At 41.4% G+C, this 20350-nt stretch overlaps 1 protein-coding gene across 4 annotated transcripts in view; it reads right to left on the bottom strand.

Moving 5' to 3' along the window:
- The window catches only part of LOC124307480 (dipeptidase 1-like), a 1861010-nt gene that overhangs the window by 825190 nt on the left and 1015470 nt on the right, over nt 1–20350 (bottom strand). For all 4 annotated transcript variants that reach the window (XM_046769153.1, XM_046769154.1, XM_046769155.1 and 1 more), the window contains exon 7: nt 15592–15742. In XM_046769153.1, the coding sequence (XP_046625109.1) occupies nt 15592–15742 (151 nt within the window). The remainder of the gene's footprint in view (nt 1–15591; nt 15743–20350) is intronic.

Below are 20350 nucleotides of genomic sequence, written 5' to 3'. Positions count from 1 at the left end.
AATCTTACGCAACAACGCCTCAACGATCGGGGAGAAGACAAGAATTTTGACTACAATTGGAATTCTGAAATCGTTGACAGTCAAATTTCAACAATTGCAGAAAGTGGGTGACGGATTACGAAGCCGACGAAGAAGCGATCGAGTACGGTGGGAAGATTTGGAATCAGCTTTCGAGAGGAGAATTCGAACTGGATCCATCGTCAATTTGAAGCATAAAGATGTGGAGAGATTTCTAGAAGACGCAAAGGTACTAGCTGTGACGAGACTGAAAAACGCTCTGAAGAAAGACGGGAGCTTGAAAGCCAACGTTATCCTGGCTTGTAAATTTGAACTCAGAAAAGTTGATCGCACGGTGGAAGAGATCAAATTTTTTAATACGAGAAATGAAATCATCCTCCAGACAACGGATATCAGCGAATGGTTCATCGAAAACGCGACGGAGCGTTTGTTGAAAAAGGTGGAAGATTTCCAGGAAAAGGATTCGGGCTGGTCGCTGACTGAAATAATCAATTTGACTGTGAATATCAACAAGTACGTGCCACTACGAGGCGGTGTCTTCACATACACACCACTACCTAAAGATATTCAAGATAAGAAGGCTGTCGTCAACATCCGTAACAGAGACGCGTATTGCTTCCTCTGGTCGGTCACCGCAGCTCTGTTCCCAGCCAACAACAAAAATCCCAATAAAATTACTTCGTATCCACATTTCAGCTCAGTGCTACGGTATGATGGTATAACGTTTCCAATGTCTCTAGACAAAAACACCATTTCAAAATTTGAGAAGCTTAACAAACTTTCAATTAACGTCTACGGTATAGACCAAGGTGATCGGAAAAAAAGTGAAATAGTACCGATTCACCTGAGTCAGAACGAGTCTGATAAACCTGTAATTCATCTTTTGGCGATAGAAACTGAAACCACTGACGATGACGATGACGATGAAATGGTAAATTATGAAAAAAATAGAATCTTTCATTTCACTTGTATTCGAAATCTGTCTCGATTGACAAGATCTCAAATTTCCAAGCATAAATGTCATACTTGGTTGTGCGATAGGTGTCTGTCTCATTTCAATTTCGAAAGATGTTTGTTGAAGCACCGAGCTGATTGCATGAATTTAAACAAAACCAAAGTTATTCTACCTACAGATGAGGAAAAAATACTGAAATTCAAAAATTTCAAGCACAAAGAAACCGTTCCATTCTGCATTTACGCGGATCTCGAATGTTTACTGCAACCCACACATGAAAGTTTTGGGGAAAATAGAACAATTTATCAGAAGCATCTTCCGTATAGTATAGCTTACTATCTACATTGCGCGTTTGACGATTCGCTTTCAAAATTCAAAATTAATCGTGGAGAAACTTGCATCCAATGGTTTGTGAACGAGTTAAAGGAATTGGCACTTTCGTTAGAGGGATATTACAAGACTGTTGTACCGATGGAACCACTAAATTTCAATCAGATCAACGAATTTGATTTGTCAGCGGTCTGTCATATTTGTGAAAAACCGTTTACGCTCACAGACGTGAAACATCGGGATCACTGTCATTTCACAGGAAAGTACCGTGGTGCTGCTCACCGCAGCTGTAATCTAAATTACCAAAATTCGCACACCATCCCAGTGATATTCCACAATCTGTCGGGTTACGATTCACATTTCCTGATCAAAGCACTGGCTACATCGTTCGAGGGCACAACTGAGCTTCTACCCGTAAACAAAGAAAAGTACATTTCCTTCACTAAATTCGTTAAGGGGACAGATATAAAGTTTAGATTCGTAGATTCGTACCGTTTCATGCCCAGTAGTCTCGATAAATTATCATCGTATCTGGACGATTGCTGAAAAACAATAACACGTAAATTCTGCAGTAGCTTGAACAAATTTCGGTTATTGACTAGGAAAGGTGTCTTCCCGTACGAATACATAGACAGTTGGGAGAAGCTCGAGGAGAAACATTTACCAGCCAAAGAACAGTTTTATTCAAAATTGAACGACCGGAATATATCAGACGACGATTACGCGCATGCGTGCGACGTATGGCAAACTTTTAACGTCCAAACTTTGGGAGAGTATTCGGACTTGTATTTACAGACGGACGTGTTTTTACTGGCTGACGTTTTTCAAAATTTTCGACAGAGCTGTTGGACGACGTACAAACTGGACCCGTTACATTACTACACAGCGCCCGGTCTGTCGTTTGATGCAATGTTAAAATGTACAGACATCGAACTCGAGCTTCTCACCGACATAGACATGGTTATGTTTATCGAAAAGGGTATTCGTGGTGGTGTGTCACAGTGTTCGAACAGATACGCAAAGGCCAACAATAGATATATGGGAGAGGAATTCGATCCTGAGATCGAAGAATCTTATCTCATGTACTTTGACGTTAATAATTTGTACGGTGCAGCTATGAGCTTTGCTCTGCCATACAGTTCCTTCGAATGGGTATCAGACTTCAGACAATGCGACGTTCTTACCATCTCGGACGATGCAGAGTTTGGTTACGTGCTGGAGGTAGATTTGGAATATCCTGCGGAACTGCATGAAACTCATAAGGATTTACCATTGTGTCCGGAGCACTATGTACCTCCGATTTCGACCAATAAACAGCCAAAATTGACGCCCACGCTATTTTCCAAGAAAAACTACGTTGCTCACTACCGCGTTCTGAAACAATGTTTACAATTAGGTTTAAAATTACTCAAAATTCATAGAGTTCTCAAATTCAAGCAAACTCCGTGGCTGAAAAAATATATAGATTTAAATACCGATTTGCGAAAAAAATCTGACAACGAATTTGAGAAAAATTTTTACAAGCTAATGAACAACGCAGTTCTTGGCAAAACTATGGAAAACGTGCGAAAGTACAGAGATGTTCGATTGATCACCGAATGGGATGGACGGTACGGTGCGAGAGCTACCATAGCCAAGCCTAATTTTCACAGCTGCACCGTGTTCGACAAAGATATAATTATCGTTGAAATGAGTAAGATGAAAGTTAAGTTGAATAAACCATTGTACGCAGGTTTCTCCATTATGGATCTAGCCAAAACATACATCTACGATTTTCATTACAATTATATCAAACAGAAATTCGGTAACCGAGCAAAATTAATGTACACGGATACCGATAGCTTGATTTACAATTTTACCGTCCCCGACATTTACGAACACATGAAGGCGGACTTGCATAAATTTGACACGTCGGATTATCCTCTTGACAACGCTTATGGAATGCCTCTAGCGAACAAAAAAGTTCTCGGTTTGATGAAAGACGAGAACAACGGCAAAATCATGCTCGAATTTGTAGGGTTACGAGCTAAACTGTACGCGTTCCGAGTCATGGGAGATGAGACAGACACTAAACGTGCCAAAGGAGTCAGAGGATCAGCGTTAAGAAAAATAACCTTTAACGATTATTTGGACTGTGCGTTGAAACGTGAAAATCTATCCTCAAATCAGCATTTGATCATGAGTCGAAAGCACGAGGTATACACCGTAGAACAGCAGAAAGTAGCACTGAGCTGGAATGACGACAAGCGGATCGTGTTTCAAAATACAACCGACACGCTTCCGTGGGGCTACAAGCCTACACCTTAGCTTTATAACTGTACCATGTCTGTCGATTGTCTAAAAAAGACGCATACTTGTTGTGTGTATCGGATATAAAATAAAGAGGGACATACGTTTTTACAAAAAAAATTCATTTATTAAAATGTTACATGTCCGATTCGTTTATCCAACTGTTGTGTGTATTGTCAAAACCTAACCATTTAACGTATATTTTTCTTCCACGCTTCTTGAGCACCTTCTCCACCAGATAGATATCCGGATGCTTAACCTTGAGGAGCTCTTGTTCGTAGAAACCACCAGCGATGGGTTGATCTCGGTAGTCTTTGAGCTTGTACGTCACAGGATGAGTATTTTCCACTCGACTTATCGTGAATATTTCAGTCGTCCAATTGGGAGTGTAACCTTTCTCGAAGACATTTTTGAATTTGCTGATTCGAACTTTGTCGCCGGATTTGAACTTTGCCGATACGGTAGGTATCGCTCGAAGCCCTCCGTACGCCTGACGTAACAACAGCCTCTCGTTTGCAACGGTGACATCCGACGGTTTCATTCTTATGGTTCGGTGTTTGACGTTGTTGTAAGCCGAAACCAAATCGGATAAGATATCGAGCCACTTGTAGCTTCCTTGCATGCTGAACCGTGTCCACATTTTACCTTTAAATTATTCGCTCTTCTGCTCCACCAATGATAACCCAGCAATCACCCTCGGATACGCAGACACCCATGTCCATGGAGCAATTTATGACTCCAATCGCTCAAACTACTGACATTTCTCCTTCAAACGCAACTCTTTCTCTCTCGGCGGTCTTACAGACCCTACGAACATGGAGAGATGCCTGGAGACACTTCCGCCCTTGAAAAAGCTTTCGAACCTCGAAGTATACTTCGAATACCGGGTCAGTGGCGTTCGTCGGGTTAAAACGAAATTTGGAGACAAAATCGTTCTGGACTTGGATGACTCTTTCACGATTTTTCTGCCCAACCGACTGACCAAGGCCCTCCACGAAAATGAAGATTTGTTCCAGAAGGTGACGACAGCCAGTAAGGAGATACGGTTGCATTTACGCTATCTTGGCGGACCCTACGGTCAACTTGAATTTGCATACGTATAATATTCAAATATCCAATGTTCTGTGTAAGTCTTACGTTCAATAAAAAAGATTTAAATTATGAATATTTTTTCATTTATCCATCTTGTATACCTTTAATCCTACGTACGTTTTGTATCTAGAATTAAGTCTCAAAATCTAAGAAAATGTCCGAACACCACTAAGCAAAGACGGAGGGTTTCGAGCTGCGTCATGTGAACTCTACGATGAGTATTTGGACAGGTTCAGACCGGAGTGCAAGGTCGGCCGATAGCTGCGGTACATTCAGAGCCAAGGATCTGCGGTGTTGGGTTACTATCGCTCTTGGAATGCAAAACATAACTCGGTTTGAGTACAGCTCGGTCAAGGATGGAGAGCAAGGTCGAATCTTACATAAGCTTCGTATTGAAAAAAATTCTCTCTTAAGAGCTAAGGTGAAGGTATAAAATTATTTCATGAATATTCTTAAAAAAAACAGTTTTATTACATCTGTCGCGAACAGAAATAATAAAATAATGTACAACTCAGTCATAACAAAATTTAATATGGAAGGTTTAGGTAATAAGCAGGGATGTTTTAAATATATCGTTCTGAGGAGGATCCCCATCACGGCTGAAACGTAAACACAAAAAAAAGTGTTTTGATGTTCACGACCTTCATATCCAAGAATAATATTATTCAACAATTCACCAAGGTCAAGAAAAATCGTCTTCTTCACTATTCCAGAATTTCCGAATTCTCTGGCTTTTACGGGTCTCAAGATTTTTGAAGTTACAGCATTGTTCAGCTCTGCGGGATCTGCGACATGGTGCGGTCTCTTGTTCCGTATATTACGCTTCGACTGCCATGACTTTGACGTTGATATAAGCTGAACTTTGTATAACTTTTTTGACTTGCATATATCATGTAAGACTGACGAGTCTGCATCGGATGCGTTGAGCTTATATATATATAAGCCGATAGATCGCAAGAATTTGGAAACGGTGCGCACTGCGTTCTGCGCATATCGGAAAGAAAAATGACGTCAGAGATGCGGTGCGCACTGCGTTCTGCGCATCTCGGAGTGAAAAAATGACGTCAGAGACGACTGGGTCCAACCTTTAGCCGACCCGCGATCCCTAAATTTTGACGACAAAAAAAAAAAATCGAAATCAAATTTGAAATTGGAGAAAAAAAAAAAAATTTGTTGAAAAAAAATTGGAGCACGCGGTACTTGGCAGGCCTTTTTAAAACGTGCACAAGAAAATACAAGTCGAGCTATATAAATGTTATGATGGCAATATAAACATGGGCCTGTCAAGTACCGCGTGCTCCAATTTTTTTTCAACAAATTTTTTTTTTTTTCTCCAATTTCAAATTTGATTTCGATTTTTTTTTTTGTCGTCAAAATTTAGGGATCGCGGGTCGGCTAAAGGTTGGACCCAGTCGTCTCTGACGTCATTTTTTCACTCCGAGATGCGCAGAACGCAGTGCGCACCGCATCTCTGACGTCATTTTTCTTTCCGATATGCGCAGAACGCAGTGCGCACCGTTTCCAAATTCTTGCGATCTATCGGCTTATATATATATAAGCTCAACGCATCCGATGCAGACTCGTCAGTCTTACATGATATATGCAAGTCAAAAAAGTTATACAAAGTTCAGCTTATATCAACGTCAAAGTCATGGCAGTCGAAGCGTAATATACGGAACAAGAGACCGCACCATGTCGCAGATCCCGCAGAGCTGAACAATGCTGTAACTTCAAAAATCTTGAGACCCGTAAAAGCCAGAGAATTCGGAAATTCTGGAATAGTGAAGAAGACGATTTTTCTTGACCTTGGTGAATTGTTGAATAATATTATTCTTGGATATGAAGGTCGTGAACATCAAAACACTTTTTTTTGTGTTTACGTTTCAGCCGTGATGGGGATCCTCCTCAGAACGATATATTTAAAACATCCCTGCTTATTACCTAAACCTTCCATATTAAATTTTGTTATGACTGAGTTGTACATTATTTTATTATTTCTGTTCGCGACAGATGTAATAAAACTGTTTTTTTTAAGAATATTCATGAAATAATTTTATACCTTCACCTTAGCTCTTAAGAGAGAATTTTTTTCAATACGAAGCTTATGTAAGATTCGACCTTGCTCTCCATCCTTGACCGAGCTGTACTCAAACCGAGTTATGTTTTGCATTCCAAGAGCGATAGTAACCCAACACCGCAGATCCTTGGCTCTGAATGTACCGCAGCTATCGGCCGACCTTGCACTCCGGTCTGAACCTGTCCAAATACTCATCGTAGAGTTCACATGACGCAGCTCGAAACCCTCCGTCTTTGCTTAGTGGTGTTCGGACATTTTCTTAGATTTTGAGACTTAATTCTAGATACAAAACGTACGTAGGATTAAAGGTATACAAGATGGATAAATGAAAAAATATTCATAATTTAAATCTTTTTTATTGAACGTAAGACTTACACAGAACATTGGATATTTGAATATTATACGTATGCAAATTCAAGTTGACCGTAGGGTCCGCCAAGATAGCGTAAATGCAACCGTATCTCCTTACTGGCTGTCGTCACCTTCTGGAACAAATCTTCATTTTCGTGGAGGGCCTTGGTCAGTCGGTTGGGCAGAAAAATCGTGAAAGAGTCATCCAAGTCCAGAACGATTTTGTCTCCAAATTTCGTTTTAACCCGACGAACGCCACTGACCCGGTATTCGAAGTATACTTCGAGGTTCGAAAGCTTTTTCAAGGGCGGAAGTGTCTCCAGGCATCTCTCCATGTTCGTAGGGTCTGTAAGACCGCCGAGAGAGAAAGAGTTGCGTTTGAAGGAGAAATGTCAGTAGTTTGAGCGATTGGAGTCATAAATTGCTCCATGGACATGGGTGTCTGCGTATCCGAGGGTGATTGCTGGGTTATCATTGGTGGAGCAGAAGAGCGAATAATTTAAAGGTAAAATGTGGACACGGTTCAGCATGCAAGGAAGCTACAAGTGGCTCGATATCTTATCCGATTTGGTTTCGGCTTACAACAACGTCAAACACCGAACCATAAGAATGAAACCGTCGGATGTCACCGTTGCAAACGAGAGGCTGTTGTTACGTCAGGCGTACGGAGGGCTTCGAGCGATACCTACCGTATCGGCAAAGTTCAAATCCGGCGACAAAGTTCGAATCAGCAAATTCAAAAATGTCTTCGAGAAAGGTTACACTCCCAATTGGACGACTGAAATATTCACGATAAGTCGAGTGGAAAATACTCATCCTGTGACGTACAAGCTCAAAGACTACCGAGATCAACCCATCGCTGGTGGTTTCTACGAACAAGAGCTCCTCAAGGTTAAGCATCCGGATATCTATCTGGTGGAGAAGGTGCTCAAGAAGCGTGGAAGAAAAATATACGTTAAATGGTTAGGTTTTGACAATACACACAACAGTTGGATAAACGAATCGGACATGTAACATTTTAATAAATGAATTTTTTTTGTAAAAACGTATGTCCCTCTTTATTTTATATCCGATACACACAACAAGTATGCGTCTTTTTTAGACAATCGACAGACATGGTACAGTTATAAAGCTAAGGTGTAGGCTTGTAGCCCCACGGAAGCGTGTCGGTTGTATTTTGAAACACGATCCGCTTGTCGTCATTCCAGCTCAGTGCTACTTTCTGCTGTTCTACGGTGTATACCTCGTGCTTTCGACTCATGATCAAATGCTGATTTGAGGATAGATTTTCACGTTTCAACGCACAGTCCAAATAATCGTTAAAGGTTATTTTTCTTAACGCTGATCCTCTGACTCCTTTGGCACGTTTAGTGTCTGTCTCATCTCCCATGACTCGGAACGCGTACAGTTTAGCTCGTAACCCTACAAATTCGAGCATGATTTTGCCGTTGTTCTCGTCTTTCATCAAACCGAGAACTTTTTTGTTCGCTAGAGGCATTCCATAAGCGTTGTCAAGAGGATAATCCGACGTGTCAAATTTATGCAAGTCCGCCTTCATGTGTTCGTAAATGTCGGGGACGGTAAAATTGTAAATCAAGCTATCGGTATCCGTGTACATTAATTTTGCTCGGTTACCGAATTTCTGTTTGATATAATTGTAATGAAAATCGTAGATGTATGTTTTGGCTAGATCCATAATGGAGAAACCTGCGTACAATGGTTTATTCAACTTAACTTTCATCTTACTCATTTCAACGATAATTATATCTTTGTCGAACACGGTGCAGCTGTGAAAATTAGGCTTGGCTATGGTAGCTCTCGCACCGTACCGTCCATCCCATTCGGTGATCAATCGAACATCTCTGTACTTTCGCACGTTTTCCATAGTTTTGCCAAGAACTGCGTTGTTCATTAGCTTGTAAAAATTTTTCTCAAATTCGTTGTCAGATTTTTTTCGCAAATCGGTATTTAAATCTATATATTTTTTCAGCCACGGAGTTTGCTTGAATTTGAGAACTCTATGAATTTTGAGTAATTTTAAACCTAATTGTAAACATTGTTTCAGAACGCGGTAGTGAGCAACGTAGTTTTTCTTGGAAAATAGCGTGGGCGTCAATTTTGGCTGTTTATTGGTCGAAATCGGAGGTACATAGTGCTCCGGACACAATGGTAAATCCTTATGAGTTTCATGCAGTTCCGCAGGATATTCCAAATCTACCTCCAGCACGTAACCAAACTCTGCATCGTCCGAGATGGTAAGAACGTCGCATTGTCTGAAGTCTGATACCCATTCGAAGGAACTGTATGGCAGAGCAAAGCTCATAGCTGCACCGTACAAATTATTAACGTCAAAGTACATGAGATAAGATTCTTCGATCTCAGGATCGAATTCCTCTCCCATATATCTATTGTTGGCCTTTGCGTATCTGTTCGAACACTGTGACACACCACCACGAATACCCTTTTCGATAAACATAACCATGTCTATGTCGGTGAGAAGCTCGAGTTCGATGTCTGTACATTTTAACATTGCATCAAACGACAGACCGGGCGCTGTGTAGTAATGTAACGGGTCCAGTTTGTACGTCGTCCAACAGCTCTGTCGAAAATTTTGAAAAACGTCAGCCAGTAAAAACACGTCCGTCTGTAAATACAAGTCCGAATACTCTCCCAAAGTTTGGACGTTAAAAGTTTGCCATACGTCGCACGCATGCGCGTAATCGTCGTCTGATATATTCCGGTCGTTCAATTTTGAATAAAACTGTTCTTTGGCTGGTAAATGTTTCTCCTCGAGCTTCTCCCAACTGTCTATGTATTCGTACGGGAAGACACCTTTCCTAGTCAATAACCGAAATTTGTTCAAGCTACTGCAGAATTTACGTGTTATTGTTTTTCAGCAATCGTCCAGATACGATGATAATTTATCGAGACTACTGGGCATGAAACGGTACGAATCTACGAATCTAAACTTTATATCTGTCCCCTTAACGAATTTAGTGAAGGAAATGTACTTTTCTTTGTTTACGGGTAGAAGCTCAGTTGTGCCCTCGAACGATGTAGCCAGTGCTTTGATCAGGAAATGTGAATCGTAACCCGACAGATTGTGGAATATCACTGGGATGGTGTGCGAATTTTGGTAATTTAGATTACAGCTGCGGTGAGCAGCACCACGGTACTTTCCTGTGAAATGACAGTGATCCCGATGTTTCACGTCTGTGAGCGTAAACGGTTTTTCACAAATATGACAGACCGCTGACAAATCAAATTCGTTGATCTGATTGAAATTTAGTGGTTCCATCGGTACAACAGTCTTGTAATATCCCTCTAACGAAAGTGCCAATTCCTTTAACTCGTTCACAAACCATTGGATGCAAGTTTCTCCACGATTAATTTTGAATTTTGAAAGCGAATCGTCAAACGCGCAATGTAGATAGTAAGCTATACTATACGGAAGATGCTTCTGATAAATTGTTCTATTTTCCCCAAAACTTTCATGTGTGGGTTGCAGTAAACATTCGAGATCCGCGTAAATGCAGAATGGAACGGTTTCTTTGTGCTTGAAATTTTTGAATTTCAGTATTTTTTCCTCATCTGTAGGTAGAATAACTTTGGTTTTGTTTAAATTCATGCAATCAGCTCGGTGCTTCAACAAACATCTTTCGAAATTGAAATGAGACAGACACCTATCGCACAACCAAGTATGACATTTATGCTTGGAAATTTGAGATCTTGTCAATCGAGACAGATTTCGAATACAAGTGAAATGAAAGATTCTATTTTTTTCATAATTTACCATTTCATCGTCATCGTCATCGTCAGTGGTTTCAGTTTCTATCGCCAAAAGATGAATTACAGGTTTATCAGACTCGTTCTGACTCAGGTGAATCGGTACTATTTCACTTTTTTTCCGATCACCTTGGTCTATACCGTAGACGTTAATTGAAAGTTTGTTAAGCTTCTCAAATTTTGAAATGGTGTTTTTGTCTAGAGACATTGGAAACGTTATACCATCATACCGTAGCACTGAGCTGAAATGTGGATACGAAGTAATTTTATTGGGATTTTTGTTGTTGGCTGGGAACAGAGCTGCGGTGACCGACCAGAGGAAGCAATACGCGTCTCTGTTACGGATGTTGACGACAGCCTTCTTATCTTGAATATCTTTAGGTAGTGGTGTGTATGTGAAGACACCGCCTCGTAGTGGCACGTACTTGTTGATATTCACAGTCAAATTGATTATTTCAGTCAGCGACCAGCCCGAATCCTTTTCCTGGAAATCTTCCACCTTTTTCAACAAACGCTCCGTCGCGTTTTCGATGAACCATTCGCTGATATCCGTTGTCTGGAGGATGATTTCATTTCTCGTATTAAAAAATTTGATCTCTTCCACCGTGCGATCAACTTTTCTGAGTTCAAATTTACAAGCCAGGATAACGTTGGCTTTCAAGCTCCCGTCTTTCTTCAGAGCGTTTTTCAGTCTCGTCACAGCTAGTACCTTTGCGTCTTCTAGAAATCTCTCCACATCTTTATGCTTCAAATTGACGATGGATCCAGTTCGAATTCTCCTCTCGAAAGCTGATTCCAAATCTTCCCACCGTACTCGATCGCTTCTTCGTCGGCTTCGTAATCCGTCACCCACTTTCTGCAATTGTTGAAATTTGACTGTCAACGATTTCAGAATTCCAATTGTAGTCAAAATTCTTGTCTTCTCCCCGATCGTTGAGGCGTTGTTGCGTAAGATTCTATTCAAAAGCCTGATATTTTGGGTTCCGAGTCGAATCCATTTCGCAATCTCTGCCGGCGACGATTTTTCCGATAAAATCTTGAACGCCGATTCCATAATATCGATCAATCTCAAACACTTCGCGGATTCCATCTTGAGCTCTTTTCTCACGTATGCTTGACAGCTTGGTAATGATCGTTTGCAGTGATGAGCGTCCTTTTTATAGGGCAGCTGTACGGATGCGCGCGCACCTTTTGGCATTCCAAGAGCGATAGTAACCTGACACCGCAGGCTCTGTACCGCGACTATCGGTCGACCTTGGATATCAAACCGAGTAAGTGAAAAACAATTCTCGGAACTATTAATTTTGGAATGTCACGGGGCTGATAAGGTGGGAAAGGAATGTGGGGTGGTTCATATTACACATCAGCAGTCCTATCGTGGGAAAGGAATGTGGGGTGGTTGATATTACACATCAGCAGTCATATCGTGGGAAAGGAATTCGGAGTGGGTTACACATCAGCAGTCATATCGTGGGAGAAGAATGCGGGACGTGACGTCATCGCGAAAAAGGGTTTGAGTCTGGGCTACGCGGAGCGGAAAAGGGTTTGAGTCTGGGGAGAATGTATAGGCGGACTGGTCGGCTCGGTCGGTAAAGAAGGTGTTTGGACGCAGAACCCCCCTTGGTCTACTACTTATGTAATTGTTGGTTCTGCATTTTTGTACTCCGAATATGGAGCGCATGGTTGAACACTGTGCCACAGTATTCAGTATACGATAATTTTCTGTCACTTAACACGTATATATGTATGGAAATTATTGCCCATGGCTTGGTAAATTCTATTTTGAAACTGAAAAGATACGCTTCATCTTCGCAAAACTCTTCGGAAATGTTTTTGCCATGGCAATTCAGTAGCCAACCATGCGAAAGTTTTTGCCGTCTCCTAAGATCCATGAGTAGGACGTACTCAACAATAGTCAACAGTAGTTTTCTAGAAATTATTCATAGAGTTAAAAGAATTCAACTACTAGACGACATTGCCTCAGGTAATTTGCATGATAAAAACGCTCAGTTTAATTATCCACGCGCAAAAATAGCCGGTCGATTAACAGGAGAACAGTGTTTACTACCGGGTACGAACGACATTTTTGAAATAATTGGGCAAGCAAAAAAACATGCTTTGACGAAAGGTCAATCGTTGGGGATGAATATCAGCGAGCTAGAATGCGACAATTTTCCTATGCAATGTAAAGAAACAGTAGATTTTTATAACTACGAGAAAAAAACAACGAAGAAGAATCTACTAACGAGCCGAATATCCCGGTTGAATCGGTCGAATGAGCCTCGGTACCGAATAATGGAGATGATAGTGACCGAGAACCTCAGATTGAATTATTACAAGACTTGTCCGTTCTTTCCAATGCTCAAGGCAGTTTACTTCTCAAAAATTACAATCAGTACAAACTAAAACTCCAGCCCGATAGTCCTTTCGTTGTTGTAAAAGATAGACACAACAACGAATTAGTGGTAAAGAAATCGTCGATATGTTGGCTCCTGCATAACAATTCAGCGAATTTAAGCAGCGACCGACTGCAGCATGTAAGAGAGTCTGAATTGAACCGATATAAAAAAAGAGATCGTAAACGTGATGAGAAATGTTTCACTAAAAAAAAATGATGAAATTCATATCGGCGAATGGTGCTTATTTAAGAAAAAAAAAACTGAAAAAGGTTCACCGAAATGTTTTATCGGTTTAGTTCTTAATTTCGCATACACAGATAGTCCAGTCAAATTAGACCGAAAAGTAGCTAAAAATGGCAAAACGGATTGAAAAGCCAAATTTTTTAGGACAAGTAGAGGGTCATCTGAGATGCCCAAAAACACCAAAATCCAACAAAATTTCCTTGTGCATCGGCCGTCATCTTGAAAAACAGGTAATCCTCGATATCTCGGCTCCCATCTGTCGGATTTTCGATTTTTGTTTTTAGTTTTTTAGAGAAAAATATTATCTACAACTTTTATTGGAAGTATTTTTTGATAGCTGTGAATGAAAACGTTTTACGATAAAAAAAAGTGCCATAAATTGATGTCTAATGATGTTTATTGTCAATTATATTCCCCCTTTCGATGTGATCAATAAATTTTTCATATAAAAGTTGTAGACGATTAAATTCTGAATATCCGACCAGTAGGAGCCGAGATATAGAGGATTACCTGTTTTTCAAGATGGCAGCCGATGCACAAGGAAATTTGGTTGGATTTTGATGTTTTTGGGCATCTCAGATGACTCTCTACTTGTCCTAAAAAATTTTACTTTTCAATGCGTTTTGCCATTTTCAAGTTCTATTTGACTGGACTAAGATGGTACGACAAAAAAAAGTCAGGAGTATTTGAGCCATTACGCGCGCGTGAAAGAGAATTTCGAAGAAATTGGTGTTCTTTGTAATTGGTATGAAATCATACCGAAATCACAAAATTTACTACCTGTATCCATGGATGTGCATGGATTTATTAGTATTAAGCAATACTGTTTGACTATTTCGTCGCCTTGTTTGGCCGAAACGGGTCTTTGTATTGACATAACTGTATGAAAAAATTAAACATTTCTTTCAATATCTATATCTGTGTCTTTTTCAATCACTTTTTTCATTCTATAAATTTTTAATTCAAATTTGATTCACAAGATTAGTCAATAAAAAAAAATTTAATCATTTTAGGACTTTTTTCTCCCTCCAATGATTTCAGCAATCGCTTGAAACCGATTTGATGAATTCAAATGAAATCAATTGAAATCAACTGAAATTACGTGAAATCACATGACTTCAAAAATAGCTTAAATCATTTATCACATCACAAAAATCATATGAAATCGACTTCACACGGAAATCTCTTCCCCACCTCACTTAATAGGGAACAGTCCCTTGGGTAGAAGCTGTCATGTATGAAAGTAAACAGCGTACGTGCTAGACCACGCGCTGCTACAGCGTAGGTAAGCCGTGAGCCGGAGCCGAGTTGAGTATGACGACCGAACGGCAACAGAGGCCTAAATATAATAAATTCCTTAAATACGAGTAATCGGTGTCATTAATTAACAACACCCCCCTCTAAATAATAAATGGTGTCAGAAGTGGACCAGTGAATCAGTATACGAAGCAAATCGGAACGTATTGGCCACAGATTATTAATTAATCTAAAGCAAAAAGATAGAAACAATCTTCCGTTCGCCACCACTGTTAAGCTTCACGGGCAACGTAGCGGAAAATTGGAAAAAATTTCACCGAAAGTTCAACTATTTCTGTGACGCTACAGGAAAATCGACAAGTTCTGGCAAAACCAAAGTGGTCATCTTACTCAATTTAATTGGAGACTATGGCCTCGAAATGTTTGATACATTTAAATTTGAAGAAGAGGCCGATAAAACAAACTTGGCCGTAGTATTGGACAAATTCGAAAAACATTGCGCACCGTTGAATGAAAGTGAAATATAAAAACATCATTGTTGTTTGGAATTTGCATAGCATTGTGATGGAAGTAATCAATCAAAGTTGAATATGTTCCGGTAATTTTTTTTTCCGTCTTAAGTTTAAGCCTACTTACCCTGTATGGTGCGCCAACGTTCTCCGTTAGAAGTCACTTAACATTATTTTGGAATACCAGACAGGGCGCATTTTTGGTTGATTCAATGAAAGAATAAATATTGGATGAATTTAGTATTAATCAAAATAACTACAGATGAGAAAATATTTCCTACTTACCAGGACGTATCACAAGCATGTGTCAAGGTGAGGTATCTAGCTCCAAGCCCGTAAAATGTCCGTAAGACTCCGAGAGAATTTCCGAGAGCATGTCCACCTTCTACGCCGATGAGACTAGCGATCTTGCCGTCTCTATGAGCCTCCAATAGACCTGAAATGATGAAAATTGTCTTTGAACAGAGATCCCTCAGAATTTTTAATTTGTATTGATGTACAAATTATACTCGTAAGATTGTCCAGTTCTTATTTTCCATACTATAATATTCACATAAATAGTCTATTCTGCTAATTGGCAATAAGCTATTAACTGTTCAAATTTTGATCTGACTGTAATTTATTTAGTTATTGTGTATACTGAAATATAATAATACTTCAATTTGTAGGCTGGAGGCCCTACTGTTGAGAAAAAAACATATTATTCAATCGAGCCGTTGGGCGGAAAAACAGCGTAACTCGATTCAAATTTCAGCTTCAAGAAGCAACAACGAAGTATCTCTTATATGATTCAGAATTAATTTATTTTTCATTATTAGCAAAAAGATTGGATCTAACGTGGCATCGACATTAAGAGGCGTACTAATCTTACTGTAATATCGTTTTTGGATACGCATTCAACCTTGCGGGTTTCCCCGTGTTACGTCCGGAGTATTGCTTCGGCGTACCTTTTTCAAAATCACAATGTAACTACGATTCTCAACAAGTGGATTGTATCCCAAAATTCTCTTTCAACGCTGTAACGAAAGCTACGGCCATAAATAACATTAAAATATCGTACTGCCTAGACCGGCGGGTTCCACCCCACCTGGAAAAAGTCACGTAGAGACCAACAATGACCCCTAGTATAAGGTTCAACTTTGTTTCTTGTAACTGATACCAAGAACTGAGACAAGAGACTGCTGAATTAGCATCAGCAGCACTCAGCCTCAAAATATCTCTGTTTTTGAGTCAAAATTATCATCAATAATTAGGATTAAGCACTAACTTTGGAACCTCCAAATTAAAATAGATTAAACGTTAAGATGTATGGATGAATATGTGAGAATTACCGTAAGATACTTTCTGTCAGCACCTTACACGTGTAAACTACGAGATTGAGAATCGTCGGAACACCATCGGAAGGCGCGGAGTGACGCTGACCGTGGCGATTTTGACGCCGGGAGGTCGCCCTCGTACTTCATTGGTTAATTACCGTTGTAACATCGTCTGTCAAGTTGCGAAGTGCGGGGACGTCTACGCGGATTAGCCCTCTCAAGCAAGAGTGGCGTTGGAAAAACTTAGTTGTGACCGGCCTAAAGTCTCGCGCTAATTCGTCAAAACCGAGCATTCAGTTTGTTCTGTTAGCTGAAAAACACTCACTACCTTCTACGTTTCAATTTTTACTGTTCTTCACTAAATCTCATTATTTTGCGAACAGATATTTTCATGATATTCGATTTTCCGCAATTAAATCAAATTCGGCCCTGATTCAAACTGAATCAAGTAATACTAAGTATTCATAATAATAACTAGCTACATTATCATTTCCAATCGATAATCGTTAGAATCATTTTCAATATATATATATAAAAACTCCGAGATCCTTCTGCATGCTGACGCCCTGGAGTGGAGTGTTCCCCAGCATATATTGTGTTTGTGGATTCGTTCTCCCTACATGCATCACTGTACATTTTTCCTTGTTGAGGGTGAGCATCCAGTTCTCGGTCCAACGTCGCAGGTTGTTGAGTTCTCCCTGAAGGTCTTGCGTGAGAGGGTTGCCGAAGAGTTTCGTATCATCCGCGAACATCGATGATTGAGCCTGGACGATACGTGGCAATTCGCCGACGTAGAGTATAAACAGTAGGGGACCGAGGACGGAGCCCTGAGGTACCCCACTTGTCACAGGTCTTGGCGTCGATAGTATCTCCCCCACCCGCACTCGAAAAGTTCTTCCTGTGAGATAGGCCGTGATCCAAATTAGAAGCGGCCCTTGGATTCCGAGTCGTTCCAGCTTCCCCAGCAGGCGGCAGTGCGGAACTTTATCAAACGCTTTTTCGTAGTCCAGATAAATTATGTCGATTGGTTTGCCCCTGTCGTAGGCTTGGGCTCACTCGCTAGTTGCCAGCAGAAGATTTGACGTGACGGACCTCCCTGGGACGAAACCATGCTGACTCGCAGCGATCAACCCTTGCTCATCACAGAATTTGCGCAACCTACCCACAATTATCTTCTCCAAGATTTTGCAGCTCGTGGGCGTTAGAGATATCGGCCTGTAATTGATGGCTTGCAGCTTATCACCTTTCTCAAAAATTGGAGCCACTGAAGCTTCAAGCCAATCTCGCGACAGTGTCCCGAACTCGATGCTTATTCTCATTATGTGAGCGAGCGCCGGTGCGACATGTGCTCCTAGTTTTTTCAGTGGTAGCGGGTGTACATCGTCCGGTCCTGGTGAGAAGTCCCCATCCAACCCCGCAAAGATCTGCTCGACCTCATTGGTTGTAATGTTAACATCCTGAATCGATGCCTCAACCCTATCGATGCCCTCGTAGTCTAACACCTGAGCCCCCAATTACACCACAAAGACACTCTCGAATTGGTCTGCAAATAATTCCGCAATTTCGGCCGGATCCTGGATTATATCCTTTTCAGTTCGCCGAAGACACTGCGGCAAGGCTATTTTAGTTGTTATTGAGCGCCGTAGATAACCGTAGAAGGGCTTGGGCTCTTGCTCGACTAGTTGTTCCTCAAAATGTATTCTTGCCCTTCGAGTAACTGCTGTAGCCCTGTTTCTCGCTATTTTGTAGGTTGTGTATGCTGTGTCTGTGTGCGTTTCCGTATACTTTTTCCAAGCTCGTACTTTCATCCTGGGTAAACGGCGGATGTCTATCCTGATCCATGGTTTTTGCCCGCTTGGCGGCCTTCCTACTCGGATAGGCGCGCCCTCCTTTGCCAGCGCGCATATTTTGTCCTTGAAAACGTTCCATAGATCTTCCGGCTCTCGACGGATTCCTGTTAAAATCTCTGACCACATTCCAATTCTGCCAGAGACCCTCGTGTGATCCCACTTTCGAAAGTTCCTCATTTCTCGTGGTTCTACACTTCTAACGCGATCCTGGAGCTCGAGTTGCAATTCCGCGAGAATCACGACGTGTTCGCTCATTTCTATCGGCGGGTCATACTTCAAGGTCGCCACTAGGTTTTTTTCGTTCGTTAGGGCGAGATCCAGAGACGAGAACTGCTGCCCTTGCCGAAACCTCGTGTCTTGTGTTACCTCTTGCGTAAGACAGGATCCTCCAAAAAATTCTAAAAATTCGGTTTCTTGTCTGTTCGACGTACGTGACGTCAGCGAGGCCCAGTCGACGCCGGGGTAGTTGAAATCGCCCATGATAATTATTGGTCCTCGGTCTGCAGCTGCTTCAAGTGTGTGGATCAGCGTGCTGTTTTCCTCATCCGTTGCGTGTGGGCGGCGGTACACCCCTCTTACTGTGAATTCCGTGCCAGATACCGAGACCTCGAGACATAGGCTCTCGGTGTTTCGTCCATTGATAGTTCGGTGTAGCGTTGCCGCAATCGGGATGCCGCAGATCGAGTCGGCCACGTAAATTGCAACTCCTCCCCGGCGGCGTTCTCGATCCTTTCGAAAGAGCTGGAACCCATGTATGTTAATTGAATTATCAGGAATTTCAGGTTTGAGCCAGGTCTCAGACATGATTATTATATTTAGTTTTGATTGCTGTATTCTCTGTAGAAATTCGTCTTGCTTCGCCGTAGTTGATGCCAAATTCGTGTAGAATATCCGTATCCGAGCCAGATGCCCAAACAGTTTTTGAATCTGGCGTGTCTCGACTTCTCGGGTTTGACTGGACGTGCCTTGCCTTTTCCACTATGACTGGCTTCTCGTTTATGAATCTGATGGTTAATTGTTTGCCTGTCCCTTTTTGCATCCTCGAGAGTTTAGTCCTTAGATTATCGAGTTACATGTGCTGCTTTGGAGTCATGTCGTTTTTCATACGGGTCTCTGCTGGTAGATTTTCTGACCCCACGAGAGCTGCTTTTGCTGCCTCCGCTGTTGGGAAGACGACCTTGAGCAGTCTATCTGCCCCTGTACGAATCTTACCTAGTCGAATAGCACCGATGTCATTTGTATTCACGCCCAGGGGACGGAGGAGTTCCCTGAACTGGACCAGGTTTGCTTCCATTCTAGCTGCAGCTATCTCCTCGGCTGATTCTCGGAGTCCAGAGATTATGATGTTCTTCGACCTCCTCTGCCTTTCGACGGACTTTTCGATAATTTCCTCCTTATTTGCTGCCCTCCTCTTCCCCTGGTCTGCTTCGGCTGTCCCGTCTTCCACCTTGTGCTTGAGCTCGTTCACTATTTCTCTGAGCTGAGCATAGTCGGCTGCTGTCGGCAGGCCTTGAATCCGTTCCCTTACACTCGTTTTAAATTCTTTAGAGCTCATTGCAGTGGGAGCCCCTGAATACATTCCGTAAGCTCGTTCTTTAGCAGTTCATAGTCTTCCTGTTTAGGTAAACTCTTGACGTACTGCTTCACTTCGACCAGCCTTAAGGCCAGACAGACCATCTAACTTGCTGTTCGTCGTGACTTGTTCACTTCTCATATCTTCGAGAGACGCAACGATAGCCTCGAGTATCGATTGAGTTGATGTTGACTGATTATCTAGCTGGGCCTTGTTGAGCCTGATTTGCAAATTTTTCACAGTTTCAGATAATTCAGGGATACTCAATGTTCAATAAATCAATGTTCTTTTTTTATTTGAAGACA

The sequence above is a fragment of the Neodiprion virginianus genome, chromosome 6, assembly GCF_021901495.1.
Source record: "Neodiprion virginianus isolate iyNeoVirg1 chromosome 6, iyNeoVirg1.1, whole genome shotgun sequence".
NCBI classification, from domain to species: Eukaryota; Metazoa; Arthropoda; class Insecta; order Hymenoptera; family Diprionidae; genus Neodiprion; species Neodiprion virginianus.
Note: the sequence above shows the minus strand (reverse complement) of the source record. Positions and strands in the feature narration are given on the sequence as shown.